Genomic DNA, 22,267 nt, shown 5'->3' on the forward strand with positions numbered 1-22,267 from the left:
GGCAGAGGAAGTTGCTCTGTCCGGGAGGGTCCCCTCTCCCAGTTGTGGAGTGGGGTGTCAGAGGCTAGCCCCTGCCCCGCTCCGGAGCCCCCTCCCCGTCTCTGAGGAGAGTCGGGGGGCTCAGGGCTGGCACTCTGGCCTCCGAGCCCCTTTGTCACTCCTGGTTCACAGGCAAAATGCAGGCTCAAGGGCATCTCAAGGGCACCCACCTCTTCAGGTTGTGGTGAGGTGCGTCGACACCAGTGTGGACGTGGCTGTCACCTGCCCCCTCGGTGGCACCTGGTGGCAGGGCGGGTCTGTCAGGTGGGTGGACCCACACTCCTTTCTTCTCCCCATTGACCCCACCAGAAGCTTGATGTCTGTGCTCAGGGATGTGGCTTCGTTCCCCAGTGCAGCCCAGCCCCTCACCCCGTGTCCTTTCTCCTGCCAGGGATGGCCAGCGAGCTGGGAGTTCCGCCTAGGGCTGGGCACACGGTGAGCCTGGTGCCCTATCCCAGGGGGCTCTGAGGCGGGGGCCCGGGCCATTGGCCGAGGCAGAATCCTCCAGGGAGGCTGGCTTCCGAGCCACAGCAGGGCCCCGGCGGCCGGCCCGGGCCCCAGCCGCTGCCTCTTCCCCTGAGCAGGGGAAGCATGGAGTCTGAGCGTGGCTCTGCGAGAGGGGACGGGGCACTTGGGGGCTGGACTCTTTGCAGGCCGGTGTTTGGAGTGGCACAAGGCAGGCCCTGGCAGAGCTGCTCTGGTTCTGCTGGACAGCAGGCAGAGAAGAGAGGCCTGTGCCTGCACTGACCACACATGCACTGGTATTTCTGTGTCTACCAACCAGGTGCTGGGCCTCAGGCAAACCGGCATGGCACCAGCTCTGCCGCACTCACCTGGAGTACAGAGCGGGGGCTGGCCGCAGGCCTTCCCTTTCCTGGGAGAGGCCCTGTGTCTTGTCCCCTGCCCGCTCTCTGAGCTGAGTGTCTTCATCCTAGGAGGTGGGGAGCCCAGCGGGTAGGGAGGCTGGTGCTGGGCTCAAGGCAGGGCTCGGGGGCCTCCACTCCCGTGGGCACTCTAGTGTTCTCCGTGGGCCCTGGCTGCTCCCGGGCTGTCTCTGCTCTGAGCAGTGGGTTCTCCCATTAGCCATTTGCCTCACTGAGCCCCGGGGTGGGGGTGGAGCCGGCATACTACCCACATCCCACACTGCGTGCCGTCCACCGAGCCCCGGGGTGGGGGTGGAGCCGTCATGACTACCTGAATGAGGGAATGGGAGGCCAGCAAAATTAATTTTACACTGTATTTTATTTAAGCCAGTATTTATGCAAAAGTGACCATTTTCAGCCAGGTGCCAGTGGCTCACGCCTATACGTCTAACTACTCAGGAAACCGATACCTGAGGATCGCGGTTTGAAGCCAGCCCAGTCAGGAAAGTTCATAAGGCTATCTCCAAATGACCACCAAAAAGACAGAAGTGATGCTGTGGCTCAAGTGGTAGCGCTCCAGCCTTGAGCAGAGAGGCTTAGAAACAGTGTGCAGGCCAGGAGGGCCATGGGCTCCATCCTGAGCCCCGAGACCGGCCAGGTCCCTCTGCCACACTGAGGAGGGCCTGTGCCCTGAGATCTTTGTGGGCAGGCGGAGGTCAGGGGGTGTCCAGACCCAGCACCTGGAGCAGGGACGAATGGTATTCCACTGTGTGGATGGACAGATGACCTTTTTTTTTTGGTTGGTCGTGGGGCTTGAACTCTGGGCCTGGGCGCTGTCCCTGCGCTCTTCAGCTCAAGGCGAGCGCTCTACCACTTGAGCCGCAGCGCCACTTCCGACAGGCGGCCTTTTGTGCATGGGTCATCTGCTGGTGGACGCTGAGTATCTACCTCTGACCTCTGTGAGTCGTGCTGGGAGAGGACGCCGTGGGGATTTGGGTGGGTGTGTCTTCATTGCTCTAGGGCAGGTTCCTAGAAGGGGACTTTCTGGGTCTCATGATCACTGGTTTGGTCCCAGGCTCGGACTGCCCCGTGACCCCTTCCACAGGTGGTGAGTGTGGCCCCAGCACCCCGCGGGCTGAGCGCCAGCTGCCAGGGCCCAGGGAGGTTGTTTGGACAGCGGCCCTGTCAGCCTGCAAGCTGTCGCTGTATTTGATTCCACAGGCGTCACAGATCTCCCAGCCCCGCTTGCTGGCCCTCCTGGCTCGAGCTGGATTGGGTACTCAGCCTCCCTGCCCCCGCCCCTGCCCCTGCCCTCACCAGGTCTGTTTTACCTGGGCAGCCAGAAGGGTCCCTTCAAGGCTGGTCTCTTTCCTCCCAGAGGGGGCTGAGCTGTGGCTCCTGGGGCCGTGGGGCCCCTCACACCACCCGGTGTTCTCTGCTCGCTGCTCGCTCGGGGCCTTTGCAATGCTGCTTCTGCCACCCGGAACGCTCTCTCATACTGTGTGCGTGGCCCTACCGCTCTCTCCTGCAGACCTTGTCCAAACACCATGTCCTGGTGACCCCTGCTCACCCGCCCGCCCGCCCTACGCTCCACAGCCCTTCTCCCCTGCACTGGCTGGTCTCCTGCGGTGTTAGTGCCATCTCCCCTCCTGCTGTCTCTGCAAAGGCTGGCCCGCCCGCTTGTCTGCAGAGGCTGCATCTGGCTGCAGGTCGGGTGGTCATCGCTGTGAGCTTTGGGATGTCCTGTTGCTGCTGGGGGAGGGGGTGCAACCTAGAAGCTGCCACCTGCCAACCTCCACACAATCCGTCGGTCCCGTCTGCTTCCCGCCTAGTGTGACGTCCTCGGAGGCAGCTTGGGCCTGCCCTGGGCCATGTCTCCAACCTAGAATTGCTCCCTTCCAGAAACCACCCTAGAAAAGAAACTCCTTCGCCCTGTCCCTCCCCAGCTCCTGCGGCCTGCCCCGGGGGTATGGTCTCAGCCTCAGCTCCACGTGGAGAAGACGCTGGGGCCTCTGCCCTCCCCACCCTGAGAATCGGCAGCTGGCACAGCGGCCGCTCTGGACTCTGGGATACAGCACGGCCCGGTTCCTCCATGTGGGGGTTCCCCCGTATGTGGGGGTTCCCGGATGGCACAGAACTTGCTGGAACCCTGGCGGGAGGCTCTTTCCTCCGGAGCCACAGCAGCTCTGTAACCTTCCCAGCCTCCGTTTCTCCAGCTCTGAGCAGGAGGTTCTTCCAGAGTCCTGCGCTTTCCCTCCAGGAAGGAGGGGCCCTTCCCAGAGGCAGGAGTGCGCAAGCCTCACCCCACCCTCCTGGGGCTGGGGGGCCCTTTGGCGGAATGAGTCAGATCGCCCGGAGGGCCCCCCTGGCGCAGGCTGCGCTGCGTCTCCCCAGAGCAGCTGCCACCCCAGCTGCAGCAGCACCGGCGCCCGGCCCATCTGCCCGTCTGGCTCCTTCCCAGGACCGGGACGGGGACGGGAGAGGACTGTAGGTGGGCAGGAAATGCGCGCTCCGCCTGCCCCAGTGCTACTCCACCTCGCCAGGACCGTGGGATGGGCCGCGTGGTCCCAGGCTGAGAGGCTGCCTGGGCTGGCACAGGGCGGGCCGTGCGGGCAGCCGCGGGCCTGGCACGGCCGCCATGTCCTCGGTCCTCCTTTCTTCCGGGATCACCCGTGCCCCTCACTCGCACGCATGGAGGAGGCAGGATTCGGCCAGGACCGGCACTCACCTTGGCTGTCTCATCCAGCCTGGCTGCAGGTGGCTCCTGTGCATCTGTGGGGCTGGGCTGTCCCCGAGTGTGCCCGGGCACGCCACCTGAGCAGAGGGCCATGAGGAGCCATGGCTGCCCCAGTGCCCTCTGAGGGCTGGCCCCAGCATCAGGCCGAGCATGGAACCCGTTGCCTGGCCTGTCACTCTGCTCCAGGCCCGGCCCTGCTCCTGTCCTAAGGTCATCCTGACCTCTGGCCCCAACCTCACCTTGACCCACCTTCCTTGGCTCTAGATCCAGCTCCTCCGTTTGGGCAGCGCTTTGTCAAAACCGTCTTGGCTGAGGTGCTGGGGAGATGTTTGTTCTGCTCAGGTCCTTGCTGCCCACCGGAGCCCGTGGGGCCAGGGTCTGCACAGGCTTCCCACAACCACAGCTGTCACCATCAGCACGGCATACCAGCGTGTCCGTCGCGCAGGAGGGGGGTGGGGCGGGGGACGGCTCCCAGAGGTGCATCTTCACCCAAGGTTGCCAGCACTTAGGTGCAGTGCTGTGACTGTGCCGAAGACAGGACCCCAGGTGTGGCCCACCTAGCTCTGTGCCCACCGGAAGGTCTCTGCCGGGTCCTCTCACCGTAACAATTTATGATTCAAAGTCCTGGCCCTGACTCTGGGCCTGGGATCACTGTGCATGTATGTGTTTAGTACTCAGTACTGGTGTCTGCCCTCCGCGTAGGTGCTTAGTGCTCAGTATGGTGTCTGTCCTGTGTATAGGTGCTTAGTGCTCAGTATGGTATCTGTCCTGCACATAGGTGCTTGGTGCTCAGTACCGGTGTCTGCCCTGCACGTAGGTGCTTAGTGCTCAGTACCAGTGTCTGCCCTGCACATAGGTGCTTAGTGCTCAGTACCGGTGTCTGCCCTGCACGTAGGTGCTTAGTGCTCAGTATGGTCTGTCCTGTGCATAGGTGCTTAGTGCTCAGTACCGGTGTCTGCCCTGCACGTAGGTGCTTAGTGCTCAGTATGGTCTGTCCTGTGCATAGGTGCTTAGTGCTCAATATGGTATCTGCCCTGCACATAGGTGCTTAGTGCTCAGTACCGGTAGACACCCACATAGGTGCTTAGTGCTCAGTACCGGTGTCTGCCCTGCACATAGGTGCTTAGTACCCAGTACTGGTGTCTAGAGCACCATAGGCCCTCTAGGGCCACCCCGATCCCACTGTCCCTGGAAGCAACCACTGCAGGATGGTGGGGGAGGAGCTAGGCCTCGGTCTGTGAGGGGTGAGTGAGGCACACTTGGCCCTGGGCCGGGCCGCTGTCCCAGCCAGACGGGGAGGCACAGACCTGGGCTGCAGGGGCCTGGCCCAGACCCCCACCCGGGGGGCTGCCGGGAGGAGATGCCCATTGGCCGCCGGGTCGGGAAATCCCTGCCACCCCATCCAGCAGACGGGGGAGGGGCAGGGCACTGGGAGCCCCGGCTCCACACCATCCTGGCGCTGCCTGCGTGTAATTAACAGAGTAATTAAAAACAGGATGAGTTAATTGGTATTCATTTATGTGGCAGATGTTTTTAATTGAGGCAGGAAACAATTTACCTGTTTACATAAACAATGGCAAAGGCAGCCTTGTAAAACACATTTAAAAAAAAAAATAGATTTTCCTCCCCTTGCCTAAAGAGAAGAATGGAAAGGGCTTGGTCTCCCTGCCTCTTCCAGAAAAGGCAACATGGCGGAGAGCAGAACCCCCCCCCCCAGGAAGCATCTGTCTGCAGGGTCCCCTTCCAGGCGAGGCCGTTTCCTTCGATTCAGAGAAAGGGAGCTTGTTCCCGGCCCGGCCTGGAGGACACCTCCTCACATGCCTGCCTTTCCCGGGGATGAAGGCGGCCAGGCCAGGGGCCGGGCCAGGAGCGGCCGGTGGGAAGGGCGCTCCCAGCCCAGCCCAGCCCAGCCCAGCCCAGCAGGTGGCTCCCCCCCCCCCCCCCCCGCATTTGTGGTGACTTCATGGCTGTCTCAGGACAGGTCAAAGCAAAGGGAAACTTACCACGCAGGCCTCCCATGTTTCCAGGACTCGGTCCCACACTGGTGCACAGCACAGGCCAGGAATGCTCGGCCACAGGCCAGGTGGGCCCTCGGCACTGCAGGGCAGCCTCTGGGGGGGGGGGCGTCGGAGCTGGGGGTCCTCCGGAGAACGAGGGGAGGAGCCTGTGCAGAGCGCCCAGGAAAGCCCGCGCTCTGCAGGCTGCAGGGTGGACTCCGAGCTAGCACGCTTCACAGTGCGTCCCTCCCATCCTTCCCTGTTCCCACGGTAACCCTGGAGGGAGGGAGTCAAGTGCTGTCCGTGGGTCTGCTGGGACGCCCCCCACCCCGTTGCACCTGACGGGTGAACAGCGTTGCCTAGCAGCTTGACATGCAGGCACTTGGGCAGGATTTTATCTACACAAGCTGGGCCCACGCAGCTCCAGGGTTGGGCCGCTGTCCCTTGAACCTTTGGCTCTGGAGTGTTTAAGGAGTTGGCTCCGTCTGGCAGGGGCCACGGCCAGGGCCAGGCTGCCGGGCTCGCTCAGACTCAGACTCCTCGCCTGCAAAGCCGGTCAGTAAAGGTGCCAGGCAGGTACCGTGTTTGAAATGGTCTTCGCCCCACCACCAGGGACCTGAGGCTCTTGTAACATCTGCCTGGGCTTGACAAGGCCTCCAGGTGGGACAGTTCCCTGAGGAGAGGATAGAATGTTCCGGAACCCATCAAGGAAGACCCCAAGCTCAGGATGGTGGAAGTGTGTGGTCCGAGTCCCCAGGGGGAGTTACAGCTCTCCCTCTGTGGTTGAGGTGAGGCTACCCTACTTCAGGCCTCCCCGGAGTCCAGGGCTAAAGTTGGAGACCACACACAGCCATAGGGTTTGAAGGTCAGCAGGCCTCCATGCTGGGGACGAGCCTGTGGGCCTTGGAGCACAAGTTCTGCACGGTAGCTGAGGGACCTCGGGGGGACACAGAGTCCCCCGAGCCAAGGCCAGGGCCTGGAGGGGGTAGGCGAGCATCGTCCCTTGGTACGGGTGGAGAATCCGCACCAGAAGAGAACGTGAGTCTCAGGCCCCCAGGACGGGGTGCACCTGTGCACCTGTGTGCCCTCGGTGTGTCGTGGATGTCCCGTGCATGTCATGTGTGCTCTCGGTGTGGCGTGTGGCGCGTGTTTTGCTGACATTGCTGGAGTTTGCTCAAACATCCTCAGTGTTGACTGGGTCCCTGGCTCGAGGGGTGTGGCATTGTTATTTTAAATGTTGGCATCGTTCCTCCGGGGCCTCAAGGTGATGTGCAGCCATTTGCACTTTATAAACAACTAAAAGCACTGAGCCTCGGTGGAGCCCTGGGTAGTACCTGGCTGCCCACAGAGCCTCGGTGGAGCCCTGGGTAGTACCTGGCTGCCCGCGGAGCCTCGGTGGAGCCCTGGGTAGTACCTCACTCCCTGCGGAGCCTCGGTGGAGCCCTGGGTAGTACCTGGCTGCCCACGGAGCCTCGGTAGAGCCCTCGGTAGTACCTGGCTGCCCGCATAGCCTCCGTGGAGCCCTGGGTAGTACCTCGCTGCCCGCGGAGCCTCGGTGAAGCCCTGGGTAGTACCTCGCTGTCTGCGGAGCCTCCGTGGAGCAATGGGTAGTACCTGGCTGCCTGCGGAGGACAGTCGGCTGCCGGGCCTGTCTGGGCCTCCCTGCCCCAGCCTTGTCTTGGTTCTGTCTGGGGCTGTCCAGGCTGTGTCGTCCGTGCCAGGCTGGCCCTTTGCCTGGTGGGGCCAAGGCCTCTCTCAGGGCAGGGCAGTGGGGCGGGGATGCCTGGGGCTCCTTCCATCTGCTTTATTTTTTAAATTTTGCGATAATGAATCTGTTTACTGACCGTGGGGCCATTTGTTGTTACCGTCTGGACGTCTGCCTACTGCCCGAGCAGGGCCCTGAGCAGCGCGCGCTCACTCCCAGGCCGCGAGCTGAGCGCTGCCAGCGAGTGGCTCGCACTGTGAAACACTGGGAGGAAGTAGAGAGGGTGGGGGAGGAAGAGCAGGGGAGGAGCCCCGGCGCCCACCAGCCGAGAAACCCCATGTCCTCATGGCCACCTGTGGCCTGCCACAGCGCGCACCCTTCCCACACCGGAGGAGACACGTAAGGACGGCACACCCAGTGTGCACACAAAGGACCCCCTGCACGCACATCTGTGCGCATGCACACACTCACAAGGCACGTCGTGCACGTAAACCTCACGTGTGCATATGTGCGCACACACTAACAGTGCAAGCACACATCAAGGTGCATGTGTGAACACACGCACATGCACGAGCCAGGGCGAACTCCAGCAGGTACACGTGGGCTCATGTACCTGTGTGTGCATATATCCACTCGTGCACACATGTGGAACTCAAACGTGAACGCATGTGGTCATACACATGCACCTCCGTGATATGCACACTCACGCGGACATGTGCACTCCTCTGCACACGTGTGCACGCCCCTACACTCATGCACACACTAGTAATACATTCACACATGAATGCACATGCCCAGTGCACACTATCAGAATGCTAATAATGTCCTCGTGCACACACTTGTACAGACTGTACACTCGCACACGCATGTACATGTACACGCACACTCTCCTCCCTGCTGCCTGAGCCTCTGTTCCATCTACTCACCATCCTCCCATCCCCCCACCGGTCCACTCATTCATCCACCCAGGCAACCATTCATTCATCTACCCATTCCTCCATCTATGCATCCACCCATCTCTACACCTGTGGCCCATGCATCCATCCATCGCCCACCCTTCCACACCCTCACCCACCCACGCCCGCTCTCCGCCTACCAGGGTTTCCCAGCCATTCACCGTCGCTGTCACGCATGCTCAGCAAGCTGTGCCGCTCTGCAGATGGTGGCCTCCTAGCGCCCTGGTGCGTGGGGGTGGGGGATGGAAGGGACCAGATGAAACCCCTCAACGTCCCGAGTGCTGGGACCGGTGCCGAGCGGAGGTCCTTCCCACCGCCCCTCCCCGCCTGGCAGCCCGCTCAGGCAGCGGGCGGCCCAGATGGCGGCCGCCTCCCTCAGCTCTCGGGGAGCTGTTGGCTGTGCAGCCCCAGCAGCTGGGCGAGGAATGTGCTTCCTTTGAGCGCCAGCCGCAGGGTGAGCAGACCCTGGACATCTGGATTCCATTTGCAGCCCTTTGCAGAGCGTGGAAGGCTTTCATTCCAGCCACTCTGAGCTTCCTGCCACCCTTGCGTTTTAACCCCGGCCAGCCCAGGGTCCTGGGAACACTGCGCTCTGGGTGCCTTCTCGGGCCTGGGGCCAGGGCATCTTTGGTGTAGCTCTGAGCTCTGCAGGCAGACCAAAGCCTGGATCTTGTTCAGCAGCGCGGGCAGGCAAGAACCAACGCTGCCGGCCTCCTACCTGGGGTCACGGTGGGGCTGCTGGCGCCCTCTCTGTTCATGGTTACCTCCTCGTGACGTTGCTCACTTTGTCCCTGCGTGACCTGGGCTTGGCCTCCCTCCTCCCTGTAGACGCATGGTGTTCTGTGACGCGCTTTTGAGTAAAGGGACAACTGAGGTACAGCCACACAGCTCGCAAAGGGTGCACACTGGGACCCTAGGCCAGCTCAACAAACACGATCTACCGGTCCCCAGATCCCAGGCCCTCCCAGATCCCAGACCCCCCAGATCCCGAGCACCCCAGATCCCAGACCCCCCAGGTCCCAGACCCTTCCAGATCCCAGGCACCCCAGATCCCAGGCCCTCCCAGATCCCAGACCCCCCAGATCCCAGACCCTTCCAGATCCCAGGCACCCCAGATCCCGGGCACCCCCAGATTCCAGGCACCCCAGATCCCGGGCACCCCAAATCCCGGGCACCCCCAGATTCCAGACCCCCCAGGTCCCAGACCCTTCCAGATCCCAGATCCTCCAGATCCCAGACCCCCCAGATCCCAGACCCTTCCAGATCCCAGATCCTCCAGATCCCAGACCCCCCAGATCCCAGGCACCCCAGATCCCAGGCCCTCCCAGATCCCAGGCCCTCCCAGATCCCAGACCCTTCCAGATCCCAGATCCTCCAGATCCCAGACCCCCCAGATCCCAGATCCCCCAGATCCCGGGCACCCCCAGATCCCAGACCCCCCCAGATCCCAGACCCTCCCAGATCCCAGACCCCCCAGATCCCAGGCACCCCAGATCCCAGGCCCTCCCAGATCCCAGGCCCTCCCAGATCCCAGACCCTCCCAGATCCCAGACCCCCTAGATCCTGGGCACCCCCAGATTCCAGGACCTTCCAGGCCACCTGTCACATGAGAATGTGTATCACTGCCTACAATGGGCTCAGCGGCGGTGGTGGGTCACGGCCTACAAATGGACTCTCGAGGTGTGCTCTCCAGAGTCCGGCTCTTCACTGAGCCAGGTTTGTGAGGAAGGTGCCTGTGTGCTTGCTGTGTTTCCTTCCGCTGCTGTGAGACTCCACTGTGGACACACGCCACAGTGCACACCTTCTTTCAACCCTTCGTGGATCCAGGCAGTCTCTATGCTACAGCGTCACGTGAGCGTTCTCATCCTCTGATCTGGAGGCCCTGTTGGTCTCTATAGAGCACGCCACTGCCTTGGCTGAGCTCTCCGGCGGGCGCACTGGCCAGCGGAGCTTCCAGTGGGACTGTACTCTCAGGGTCAGTCCTCTCTGTCCTCCGCTTGTCCCTCTCATAAGCATTGCTGTGCTGAATCCTTTTGGGAAAATGCGTGTGTACAGCATGATTCTCTTCTTCAACGATGGCCCCGCCCCTGGGTTCAGTGGATCTGAGGTGCCACGGGAGGCATAGGAGGCTGGGCAGCTCAGCAGACGCTGCCTTGGCGTCCAGGGCTGGCGCTGCTGGGCAGGTGGGTCTGAGCCCCCACTGCCTCCCAAGTCCCTTCCCCAGACGCTCCAGAACCCTAACTCCCATGTCCCTGGTCTGTGTGTCACGGCCGCCTGGCGCTGGTCTGCGAGGCGGGGCCCTTCCCGCCCTGCTCACATCCCTTGTGGCGGGCACCAGGTGAGAGTCAGGCAAGGCTCCGCTGCCCTGTGCAGGCAGCATGAGGTCCCGCCCGGCCGCTGGTGCCCCGTGTGTCTCGTGTTCCTACGCTGGCCAAGAGTCCAGAGGGGTGACGGGGTGACAGCCCCTTGTATCGCGTCTCCTCCTCCTGTCGAGTGAAGCAGATTGTGGCCAGCCTGGGTCAGAGAGCAGGAAGTCTGCTCCCAACTCCACCTCTTCGCGGCAGAGCCGTGGTGGTGTTTCAACCAGCAAATGAGATGCCATGACTCCACAGGAGGCAGCCAAACCCGGTGTGTGCTGAGCGCTTGACGCAGGACAGGCGGGACACAGACCAGGGTGAGGAGCTGCTGCCCCTCGCTGTACGCAGAGGGAGCTGTGAGCTCCCCCCCCACCCCCCGGCAGCGTGGAGCTGGCTGGGGCGGCAGAGGACAGTCTTCTCGGAGCACCAAGGGTCGGGCCTCCAAGGAGTGGCCACTGACAGGAGGACCAAGCAGGACGGCGACTTGGGTAGTGAGAGGTCCCTGAAGCAGGTAAAGTGTGTGGTGCGGATGGCAGTGACTGGTGGAAATGTCTGGGCATGGGTGTTCCTGCAGGACGGTGCCGCGTGGGGGCTGAGCAGCAGCCCGCATAGCTGGTTTAGGAGGAAGCTTTCCATCTGCTGCTCATCCGCTGCACCCTCATACAGGCGGACGGTTGTCCCATCCTTCCCTCGCTGACGAGCCTGGGTTTGCTCTAGGGTGCCCTAGGATGCACTTCCTCTCCTCTAGAAGAGGAGGAGAGACCAACCAGGTCTATGTGAGCGGGACCTCTGTGCTGAGCCTCACGGCTGGCCCCTGCCCATGCCGTGCCACACAGCCAGCACCCTGCCCGTGCTGTGCACGGTGCCTTTGGGGCCCTGGAGATGGAGTAGGCCCCTCTGGCCTCTCCCAGCAGGTGCTGAGTTGGCAAAGCCCTTTAGTGGTCCTCGACTCAACTCCTGCCCCCCAAGTGCCAGGATCATTCAGTGTACCACCAGCCACACAGTGGGAAGAGCACTGTTGCCATGGAAACCTAGTGGCCGTCCTCATCCCCATGCAGGCTGGGGGCTCTGAGGTCCCTCCCTGGGCGGCCAGGCGGGGCAGCAGTGGTGGGCAGCCAGTTAATGGGCACGGGAGTGGCCGCTCCTAGGCCAGGCCGCGGCTCTGAGTCCCCATAGGTTGGCAGGAGCCCTGCCCCGCCAGTGCAGTGAAATGCTAATCCCTTATTTTTGTATTCTTCCTTGTTCATCTCCGGCAAGGACAGATGGAACCCAGATGTGGAAGGCACTGCAGGGCACCTGGGACTTGTTAGGGCTGTGCCCCTCCCCCATCCCTGCCTCCCAGGGCCCCGGGATCAAAGACACCTCAGACCGCTCCCCGCACCCCGGGGCCACCGGAGCAAGCCTTGGGCTCCTCACGTGGCCTAGGTGGGACTTCAGGTGGGACCCCAGTCCTGAGCCCTCTGAGAAGTGACCCCTGGATGGAGGTCCCGGCCTGTATCCCTCTGACCGAGACCTCCCACACCGAAGGAGGGGTTCCACAGGTGTGGTGCCCCAAAGTCTGGGTTGGAGAAATGGCTTCCGACTCTGAACTGCCCCCACCCCAGGACGCCAAGTTGTGGTGAGGCTGTGGGACCCAGGAGAGGGAGCCCCCAAAGCCAAGCCTGGGACAGGTCTCACAACTGAGCAAGGTGGCCCCCACGGAGGAGCTGCTCAGCAAGGCTTGTAGATGTGCCCAGCGGCCCTATGGGCTGGCCTGCGGCAGACCCTGCGCCCAGCCCCACAACAGTGCCAGCACAGTGCATCTCTGTGCTGCACACCAGCACCTGTCCTGCAGCGCCAGGGCCTCAACTTAGGGTTAGAAAGCCCACGCAAGACCCTGTGTCTGCCCTGCAGGGCCTGAAAGAGGGGGCCCCAGCAGTCGGAGCGCGGCGGATGTCGAGGGTGATGTCTGTGCCCAGCGGCAGTGTCTGGACAGCGCCCCATCATGTGGTCCAGCAAGTCCTGCAGGCCTCCCTGAAGCCTGTGCAGCTGCACTTGCGCTGCTTTGTTTGACACCCTGTTCCACATTGTGTTGTGCTTATATTGTGGAGGGGATATTTGCCTGCATTTGGCCTGCCACTTATGAGAGTGTCAGCGATTAAGCTTGAGATCTGGTTGGGTTTCGAGGTCTCTAGACAGATGGGTGGGTTTGTACATGATGATGGTGGATAGACAGGTGGATGTATAGGATAGGTGTTGGGGTGAATGAGTGGGTGGATGGCTGGATGGGTGGGTGGGTGGGTGGATGGATGGACAGAGGTGTAGGATAGGTGTTTGAGTAGATGGTTGAGGGGATGGCTGGGTGAGTGGGTGGATGGGTGGGTAGGTGGGTAGGTGGATGGATGGATGGATGGACGGACAGAGGTATAGGATAGGTGTTTGGATGGATGGATGATCGATGGGTGAGTAGATGGTTGAGAGGATGGATGGATGGATGGATGGGTGGGTGTGTGAGTGAGTGGGTGGATAGGTGGATGGATGGATGGATGGATGGATGGATGGACGGATGGACAGAGGTATAGGATAGGTTTTGGGTGAGTAGGTGGTTGAGGGGATGGATGGGTGGGTGGGTGGGTGGGTGGGTGGGTGGGTGGGTGGGTGGACGGATGGGTGGGCAGGTGGAGGTGGGTAAGTACGGGCAGGAGCACTTGGTGGATAGTGGGTGCCAGAACCCTGCAGCCAGGCAGTCCCGTGGCACTGTCTCAGCTCCACTCCTCACTTCCTCCACCTCTCCCTCAGTAGTTGTCGCCCACTGGGGAGAAGCATGGCACCGGGCCGTGGGGAGCTGGTGGCTGGCACGTCGTGGGCGGCAGGGAAGAGCTCTGGTGGGAACGTGGGAACAGGCTGTGCTGGGGGCCTGGCAGGTTGCACAGCGCCAGCATGCCACAGGAGGAGTCGAAATGAGCCAGCATGCCACAGGAGGAGTCAAAATGAGCCAGCATGCCACAGGAGGAGTCAAAATGACTGTGAAAGAAGTCCTGGGGGGCTCAGTGGACTTGGACACTGAGGTCCTGGGGGACACAGTGGACTTGGACACTGAGGTCCTGGGGGACACAGTGGACTTGGACATTGAGGTCCTGGGGGGGCACAGTGGACTTGGACACTGAGGTCCTGGGGGGCTCAGTGGACTTGGACACTGAGGTCCTGGGGGGCTCAGTGGACTTGGACATTGAGGTCCTGGGGGGCTCAGTGGACTTGGACATTGAGGTCCTGGGGGGACACAGTGGACTTGGACACTGAGGTCCTGGGGGGACACAGTGGACTTGGACACTGAGGTCCTGGGGGACACAGTGGACTTGGACACTGAGGTCCTGGGGGGCACAGTGGACTTGGACACTGAGGTCCTGGGGGGCACAGTGGACTTGGACATTGAGGTCCTGGGGGGCACAGTGGACTTGGACATTGAGGTCCTGGGGGGCTCAGTGGACTTGGACACTGAGGTCCTGGGGGGCACAGTGGACTTGGACATTGAGGTCCTGGGGGGCTCAGTGGACTTGGACATCATTGAGGTCCTGGGGGACTCAGTGGACTTGGACACTGAGGTCCTGGGGGGCACAGTGGACTTGGACATTGAGGTCCTGGGGGGCTCAGTGGACTTGGACACTGAGGTCCTGGGGGACACAGTGGACTTGGACACTGAGGTCCTGGGGGGCTCAGTGGACTTGGACACTGAGGTCCTGGGGGACACAGTGGACTTGGACACTGAGGTCCTGGGGGGCAGCACTACCTCATTGACATGTGTCTGGGCCTCAGTTTCCTCGTCTGTAAGGAGGGGAAGAGCGTCCTCCAGATGGTGATGGGAGGCAGGGTGATCACGGCAGCTGAGCGATGTGGACACCCAGCCAGGCAGGCTTGGAGAATCCTGGTCCTTTCCGGGGCAAGGCCACTGTAGTACTTGCTGAAGAGGGCTAGGGTGCTGAGCTAGGTCACCCAACACCAAGCAGCTCCTGCCACTGCCCCAGACCTGGGCGGGCAGGCGGGGCTGGATCGTCTTCTGTCAGTGAGATGTCTCCCCGGGTTCTTGTGATCATAACAAGCACTTCCTGAGTGCCTGCCGCTGTTGTAGGCCCTGGGATGCATCCACGAGCAGCACACAGAATGGGGCCTCCCAGAGCTGGTGTGTAGGGGGTGTTCTGAAGGAGGCAGGAGAGCATCTCCAGAGAGAGAAAGGTGTGTCAGAGACATGGAGCCTGACAGACCACAGGCCTGACCCTCTTGCCAGGGAACCAGTTAATACAAAGGCCCTGAGGCTGGAGGAGGGACAGGGTCAGTGGGAGGGGCAGCCGGCTCTGGGGTGACACCGCGCATGCCCTGGCTCCGACACACGTCCTGGGGTGGGGGCTGGCTGGTGCTGCCGACTCCCAGGAAAGCCACGCGTGTGACCCGGCCTGGGTGGCAGCTGGATTGTAGTCCAGCCACGCACAGAGGCTGGAGCTTGGAGATGGGGGCTCCGTGCCCCAGACCCAGTGTGTGGCGTGTCAGCGAGCTCCCCATCCTAGACTGGCTCTGCTGGAGGTCTCCTTCACGCGTCTCCCTTCCCCTGGTCGTGATTCTGCCCTCACACCCGGGCGCTCCTCCCGGCTCACGGGCACGGAGCCTGAGGTACCCGTGGAGGCCGTGGACTTGCCTGCTCTCCCATAGCTTCTGCGAGGTCAGCCGGGGGATGGGAAGTGCGGCTGGGGCCTTGGGCCTTCTCCCCAGGGGCCTCCTCCATGGAAGGCTCCTTGCGCTGGAGTGCTGGGCTGGGGCCAGTTCCCAGCTGGGAGGGCAGGCTGGGAACCACAGTGGACAGGGACAGTGATGGATGGTGTGGCCTGTTCCAGCACATTCTGTGTTCTTTCCCACCAGCTCTCTGCCTTGGGGAGCGGCGTCCTCGGGGGCCAGCTTGGCCCTCAGCTGGGAGCCGGACCCGTCTGGAGAACACGGGTGCTCCGGGCCTGGGAGGGGCTGGGACTGGGGAGGGGGGTGGGGCCGGCCTTCAGCCGCCCCTGGTTCCCTGAGATGTTCCTTGGGCTCCTGCTCCCCGGGGCGGGGGCGGGGCGGGGCACGACCTCAGCCACCCCACTCCACAGTGGACCAGAGCCTTGCCCAGCCGAGACCAAGGGTGGGAGACCATGGGGGACCCATCCCCAGGCGGGGCAGACAGGGCTTGCCGTCAGTACTGATGGACAGCCAGGCGGACACTTGCAGATGCCTCACAAGGAGACAAGGCTAGGGGCAGTGCCCACCACCCCTTAGGCTCCCAGACAGGCCAGCTGCAGAAGACTCCTGGAGTCAGTGGGGAAGAGGGCCTGGCCACCCAGGTGTAAGAGAGGTTGGGCCATCCCCACCCCGGGGCCATGGCTTGAGAAGGGGCCTGACTCCACGGGCCTTGGGATGGGGCTGGGCGCCCCGGCCAGAGACCATGGTGTGGCTCTGAGCCGGGGAGGGGACAGGAGGCACCGGAGCGTGTGCCGGCTGGGCCAGGAGGCTGAGCGTGGGGGCCGAGATCCGAGCTGGCCGGCGCGGTGCGGAGCCCCGGTGCTCCAGCTGTCTCCTCGTCTGCCCCTCCTCGTGCCCGCAGCACGCCTCCCGTGCCCCTGTGCTGTCCCCGAACGGGAGTGCGTACCCCGCCCCGCCCCGCCCCCTGACCTCTGACAGCTTGGAAGACAGCAAGACCCCACAGAGGCAACAGCAGGTCCTGGTTAAGATCCAGGCCCCATGTGCGCCTGTGGCCCCGGGCCTCCCTGCAGACGCTCCGTGAGCAGCGCCAGCTTCAGGGCCTGGCACGGGCGGGCACCCCGGCCCACGCCTGCCATCCTGCCCACGCAGGAGCCTGAGCTCTGAGGCAGGAACGTCCATGAGACGCCTACGTCCAAGTGAATCAGAAAAAAGATAAAAGCCAAAGTGGAGCTGTGGCTCAAATGGCAGAGCACTAGCCATTTGGCAAAAAAGAGCTCAGAGACAGCCCAGGACCTACATTCAAGCCCTAGTGCTGTCTGTCTCTCTGTCTCTCTGTCTCTCTGTCTCTCTGTCTCTCTGTCTGTCTGTCTCTCTCTCTCTCTCACACACACACACACACACACACAGCCCTAGAGATAAACACGCCGTGCACAGGGCAGCACCCTGCCGCTCCCTGGGCACCCGCAGAGCACAGTCCCCTGGCTCCTGTGTCTGGAGTGAGTAACACGGGCTGGTGGTACTGAAGCGTGTGCTGGGGACAGCCATGGTACTTGCTGGGACTCGGTGCACCGGTTCCAGCGCTGGTCAGCCAGGGGCCTAGCCACGTCCTCTTCTGCCCCACTCCACACTCCCCTCTGGGGCTTATCTTCCTTTTGCTCGTTTTGTTCAGTTCTCAGGGCCCAAGTAAGCATCCTCTGTAGAAGGTTCTGGAGGAGTGGGTGCCCCCGCGACCCAGACCTGTAACCTAGGGCCGGCCTGGCCTTTGAGACACTTGGTTCTGGTCCTGCCCACACCCCGCTAGGCCCATCCCTCCCACGCCCTGGCCAAGGGCAGCCTGGACGAGTGAAGGGCGGCTGAGGACAGACAGGCCTGCTCCCCACAGGGGCCTGCTCCCGCAGGGGCAGCCAGCCACGTTTGCCTTCTTTGGTTGTCACCGGCGACCGGCTGCCACCCCTGCAGACAGGCTTGTGCTGACAGGGCCCCACAGCTGCGGCCACACATGTGCCCGGCCGTCAGCCGGGACAGGCGGGGGAGGGGCGTGGCGGGGGAGGGGGCAGCGCTGCAGCTGGAGACAGCAGGTGCCGTGGCCTGGACGGCTTCTGTGCGCGGGCTGCTCCCGGCCCGGACCCTTCCTGCGGGCGGTGCGGGGGCGCGGGGCAGCTCTCCTCTGCTCCGGGATGGGGGAGTGGGGTGGGTGGGGTCTGTGCTGTTTAGTGTGGAACGGTGCCACCTTCGCTCACGCGCAGGGCCTGGCAGCCTGGGCCTGTCCGTGTTTGCAGGGTGGGAGGCACGGAGGAGGGGCACCCACAGTTAGTAGTGGCCCCAGTCACAGAGACCCAGACGTTGAATTCCCCTCCTCCGTTCCCCCGTGGACACTGGGCCATACGGTTTACTGCAGGTGGATGATGTCCCCGCCCAGCCCCACGCCCGCTGACCCTGACCGCGCAGCGGGGACCCCCAGGGCTCGCAGCACCTCTCCCTGCACGGAATGCCTGGGCAGGCTCGGCCTGGCTGGCTCTGGCCGCCCGGTCCTGGCTCTGCTCTGGCCGCTGTCATTTCCTGGTCCCTCTCCAGTTGCCTGACCTGGAGCAGAGCTTCTGGGAGTTTGGGGTCTGGCTTACCGGCCATTGGCCTGTGGCCACACATCTGGGGCCGGGCCTAGAACCCCTAAAATTCACACCCCTCCCGCTGGAGTTGTGCAGGTCACAGCCCAAGTGGTTAAACTACAGGTTCTCAGACGTGGCTCTGTGGCTCAAGTGGTAGAGCACTAGCCTTGAGCTGAAGAGCTCACGGACAGCGCCCAGGCTCAGAGTTCAAGCCCCACAACTGACAAAACAACAACAACAAAAAGTAAAATACAATACAATACAGGTTCTCTGGGTCATGGCTCAGTGGTAGAGTGCCTTCCCCGAGCTTAAGCCCCAGTACTGTCCAAAATGCAGCTTCCGGTGCCCAGGGCCAGCTCCCGCCCCCCCCCACAGGGGGCGCTGTCAGCCTGACCGTGGAGGTGCAGACTCTCCTTTCCCAGACCCGAGGGGCCGGGCCTCCGGGGAGCCCAGGTGCTCCCTGTTCTGCAGAACACCAGCTGGGGCGAAGGGCCCCGGCCTGCCTGGCCCCCCACCCGCCCCGCTGGCCCACACTCACCTCTGGTTTGGTTCTGACCAGCGTCACCTGCAGGTGGATATCGGCCGTGGGTGCGGGCACCTGGGGAGGGAGGGCTGGGGCCTGCGCCTGCGCGGCAGGGCTGGCCAGAGCCAGGTGCCCCCGGCCGACGCTGCCTCCAGCTGCCTCTCTGACTCTCCCTTCTTCCCAGAGCCCAGGAAGAAGGCCGCAGCCATGCCTGACTCCCCAGCTGAGGTGAAGATGCAGCCCCGGTCTACACCCCCCAGCATGCCGCCCCCGCCGCCTGCCGCTGCCGCCCAGGGGGCCACGCGCCCGCCCTCCTTCACGCCGCACACACGTGAGTGGCTCCGCCCCTCCCTCCCATCTGGACGCATGCAACCCTGCTAGAGCCCGTCGAAGGCCCAATCCCAGCCCCTCTGCTTCCTGGCTGTGTGACCTCTGTGGCCTGGCCGGTCCCTGCCCCACGCCATTGTGAGGCAATGGACAGATAGATGCGCTGACATCTAATGAAGCGCCACAACGTAACACTTGCCACACTTCGGGGCACAGGGCTGCCCTCCTCATGCCCAGGACTGACACAGTGCAGAAGGAGCATGAGCTCCTGCAGCCAGGCCTCAGTGGCCATGAGGGTTGGTGGGGAGCTGTGAGGTTCGGGAGGAGCTGTGAGGTTGAGGAGGAGCTGTGAGGTTGGGGAGGAGCTGTGAGGTTGGGGAGGAGCTGTGTGGTTGGAGGAGCTGTGAGGTTAGGGAGGAGCTGTGAGGTTGGAGGAGCTGTGAGGTTGGGGAGGAGCTGTGAGGTTGGGGAGGAGCTGTGAGGTTGGAGGAGCTGTGTGGTTGGGGAGGAGCTGTGAGGTTGGGGAGGAGCTGTGAGGTTGGGGAGGAGCTGTGAGGTTGGAGGAGCTGTGAGGTTGGGGAGGAGCTGTGAGGTTGGGGAGGAGCTGTGTGGTTGGAGGAGCTGTGAGGTTGGGGAGGAACTGTGAGGTTAGGGAGGAGCTGTGTGGTTGGAGGAGCTGTGAGTTTGGGGAGGAGCTGTGAGGTTGGGGAGGAGCTGTGAGGTTGGGGAGGAGCTGTGTGGTTGGAGGAGCTGTGAGGTTGGGGAGGAGCTGTGAGGTTGGGGAGGAGCTGTGAGGTTGGGGAGGAGCTGTGAGGTTGGGGAGGAGCTGAGGTTGGGGAGGAGCTGTGAGGTTGGAGGAGCTGTGAGGTTGGGAGGAGCTGTGAGGTTGGAGGAGCTGTGAGGTTAGTGAGGAGCTGTGAGGTTGGGGAGGAGCTGTGTGGTTGGAGGAGCTGTGAGGTTGGGGAGGAGCTGTGAGGTTGGGGAGGAGCTGTGAGGTTGGAGGAGCTGTGAGGTTGGGGAGGAGCTGTGAGGTTGGAGGAGCTGTGAGGTTGGGGAGGAGCTGTGAGGTTGGGGAGGAGCTGTGTGGTTGGAGGAGCTGTGAGGTTGGGGAGGAACTGTGAGGTTAGGGAGGAGCTGTGTGGTTGGAGGAGCTGTGAGTTTGGGGAGGAGCTGTGAGGTTGGGGAGGAGCTGTGAGGTTGGGGAGGAGCTGTGTGGTTGGAGGAGCTGTGAGGTTGGGGAGGAGCTGTGAGGTTGGGGAGGAGCTGTGAGGTTGGGGAGGAGCTGTGAGGTTGGGGAGGAGCTGAGGTTGGGGAGGAGCTGTGAGGTTGGAGGAGCTGTGAGGTTGGGGAGGAGCTGTGAGGTTGGAGGAGCTGTGAGGTTAGGGAGGAGCTGTGAGGTTGGGGAGGAGATGTGTGGTTGGAGGAGCTGTGAGGTTGGGGAGGAGCTGTGAGGTTGGGGAGGAGCTGTGAGGTTGGAGGAGCTGTGAGGTTGGGGAGGAGCTGTGAGGTTGGAGGAGCTGTGAGGTTAGGGAGGAGCTGTGAGGTTGGGGAGGAGATGTGTGGTTGGAGGAGCTGTGAGGTTGGGGAGGAGCTGTGAGGTTGGGGAGGAGCTGTGAGGTTGGAGGAGCTGTGAGGTTGGGGAGGAGCTGTGAGGTTAGGGAGGAGCTGTGAGGTTGGAGGAGCTGTGAGGTTGGGGAGGAGCTGTGAGGTTAGGGAGGAGCTGTGAGGTTGGGGAGGAGCTGTGTGGTTGGAGGAGCTGTGAGGTTGGGGAGGAGCTGTGAGGTTAGGGAGGAGCTGTGAGGTTGGAGGAGCTGTGAGGTTGGGGAGGAGCTGTGAGGTTAGGGAGGAGCTGAGGTTGGGGAGGAGCTGTGTGGTTGGAGGAGCTGTGAGGTTGGGGAGGCGCTGTGAGGTTGGGGAGGAGCTGTGAGGTTGGAGGAGCTGTGAGGTTGGGGAGGAGCTGTGAGGTTAGGGAGGAGCTGTGAGGTTGGGGAGGAGCTCTGAAGGCTGCCACTGTGTAAGGAAGGCTGGGTGGGTAGAGACACATCATGCAGTTCTACTCTGCTGTCTGGCCAGCCTGAGGCGAGGTGGGCGCACACTGCTCAGGGGGCTTGGGCGGGGGGGGGGGGGGTACTGAGCAGGGCAGCCAGCACCCTCCGGGCTCCTTTTCTTTGAAAAGTATGAGTCACAGACTCTGGGATCCGAAGCAGCTGGAAGCAGACCCCCAGTTGGGGCTGGTGTGGCTCCAGGGCACTCTGTGCCCCAGGTGCCTGGGGCAGGTCTGCATGCCCTGGTGGAGAGACGCGGTGTCAACCCCACCCAGCCCTCTGAGCACTTGTCTGGGAGCCCTGCTGCAGCCCCCAGTAAGCCCCTCTCAGGAAAGGGCCTTGTGACCCTACCTGCAGGGGACTCGGCGCTTCCCAGGCCCCTCTTTCATGGACTTGAAGGCGTGGCCTCTGCCTGCCCAGGCCTGTGGTGGCCTTCTGGGGGACGGGGATCTCCCCTCTGGAGACAGGCCTGGCGGTGACCAGGCCCAGTGTGAGACACCCTGTTCCCAGCTGCCAGGCGCCATCTCTAGACCACTGTCCCGCACAGCACCAGCTGGCCTAGATGCTCCAGACACCTGGTACCAGAGCCGCCGGGGCACACCAGGTGTGTGGTGTTCCAGGGCACACCGGGTGTGTGGAGGGGCCGCCGGGGCACACCGGGTGTGTGGAGTTCCAGGGCACACTGGGTGTGTGGAGTTCCAGGGCACACTGGATGTGTGGTGTTCTGGGGCACACTGGGTGTGTGGCGTTCCAGGGCACACCGGGTATGTGGAGGGGCCGCCGGGGCACACTGGGTGTGTGGTGTTCCAGGGCACACTGGGTGTGTGGCGTTCCAGGGCACACTGGGTGTGTGGCGTTCCAGGGCACACTGGGTGCGCGTGGCATTCCGGGGCACACTGGGTGTGTGGTGTTCTGGGGCACACTGGGTGTGTGGTGTTCTGGGGCACACTGGGTGTGTGGTGTTCCAGGGCACACTGGGTGTGTGGCGTTCCAGGGCACACTGGGTGTGTGGTGTTCCAGGGCACACCGGGTATGTGGAGGGGCCGCCGGGGCACACTGGGTGTGTGGTGTTCCAGGGCACACTGGGTGTGTGGCGTTCCAGGGCACACTGGGTGTGTGGCGTTCCAGGGCACACTGGGTGTGTGGTGTTCTGGGGCACACCGGTTGTGTGGTATTCCAGGGCACACTGGGTGTGTGGCGTTCCGGGGCACACTCGGTGTGTGGAGGGGCTGCCGGGGCACACTGGGTGTGTGGCATTCTGGGGCACACTGGGTGTGTGGAGGGGCTGCCGGGGCACACTGGGTGTGTGGTGTTCCGGGGCACACTCGGTGTGTGGAGGGGCTGCCGGGGCACACCGGGTGTGTGGCGTTCCGGGGCACACCGGGTGTGTGGAGGGGCCGCCGGGGCACAC

The 22,267-nt window shown here is 63.0% G+C and overlaps 1 protein-coding gene across 3 annotated transcripts in view; it reads left to right on the forward strand.

Moving 5' to 3' along the window:
• Window positions 1-22,267, forward strand: part of Cbfa2t3 (CBFA2/RUNX1 partner transcriptional co-repressor 3) — a 76,529-nt gene that overhangs the window by 34,753 nt on the left and 19,509 nt on the right. For all 3 annotated transcript variants that reach the window (XR_006151329.1, XR_006151330.1, XM_042702202.1), the window contains exon 2: window positions 18,669-18,815. Coding sequence is in view for 1 of the 3 variants with exons in the window: in XM_042702202.1 (XP_042558136.1) it covers window positions 18,669-18,815 (147 nt within the window). In the remaining 2 variants the exon portion in view is untranslated. The remainder of the gene's footprint in view (window positions 1-18,668; window positions 18,816-22,267) is intronic.

The sequence above is a fragment of the Dipodomys spectabilis genome, unplaced genomic scaffold (genome assembly GCF_019054845.1).
Source record: "Dipodomys spectabilis isolate Male_0828 unplaced genomic scaffold, ASM1905484v1 ptg000318l, whole genome shotgun sequence".
Taxonomy (NCBI): domain Eukaryota; kingdom Metazoa; phylum Chordata; class Mammalia; order Rodentia; family Heteromyidae; genus Dipodomys; species Dipodomys spectabilis.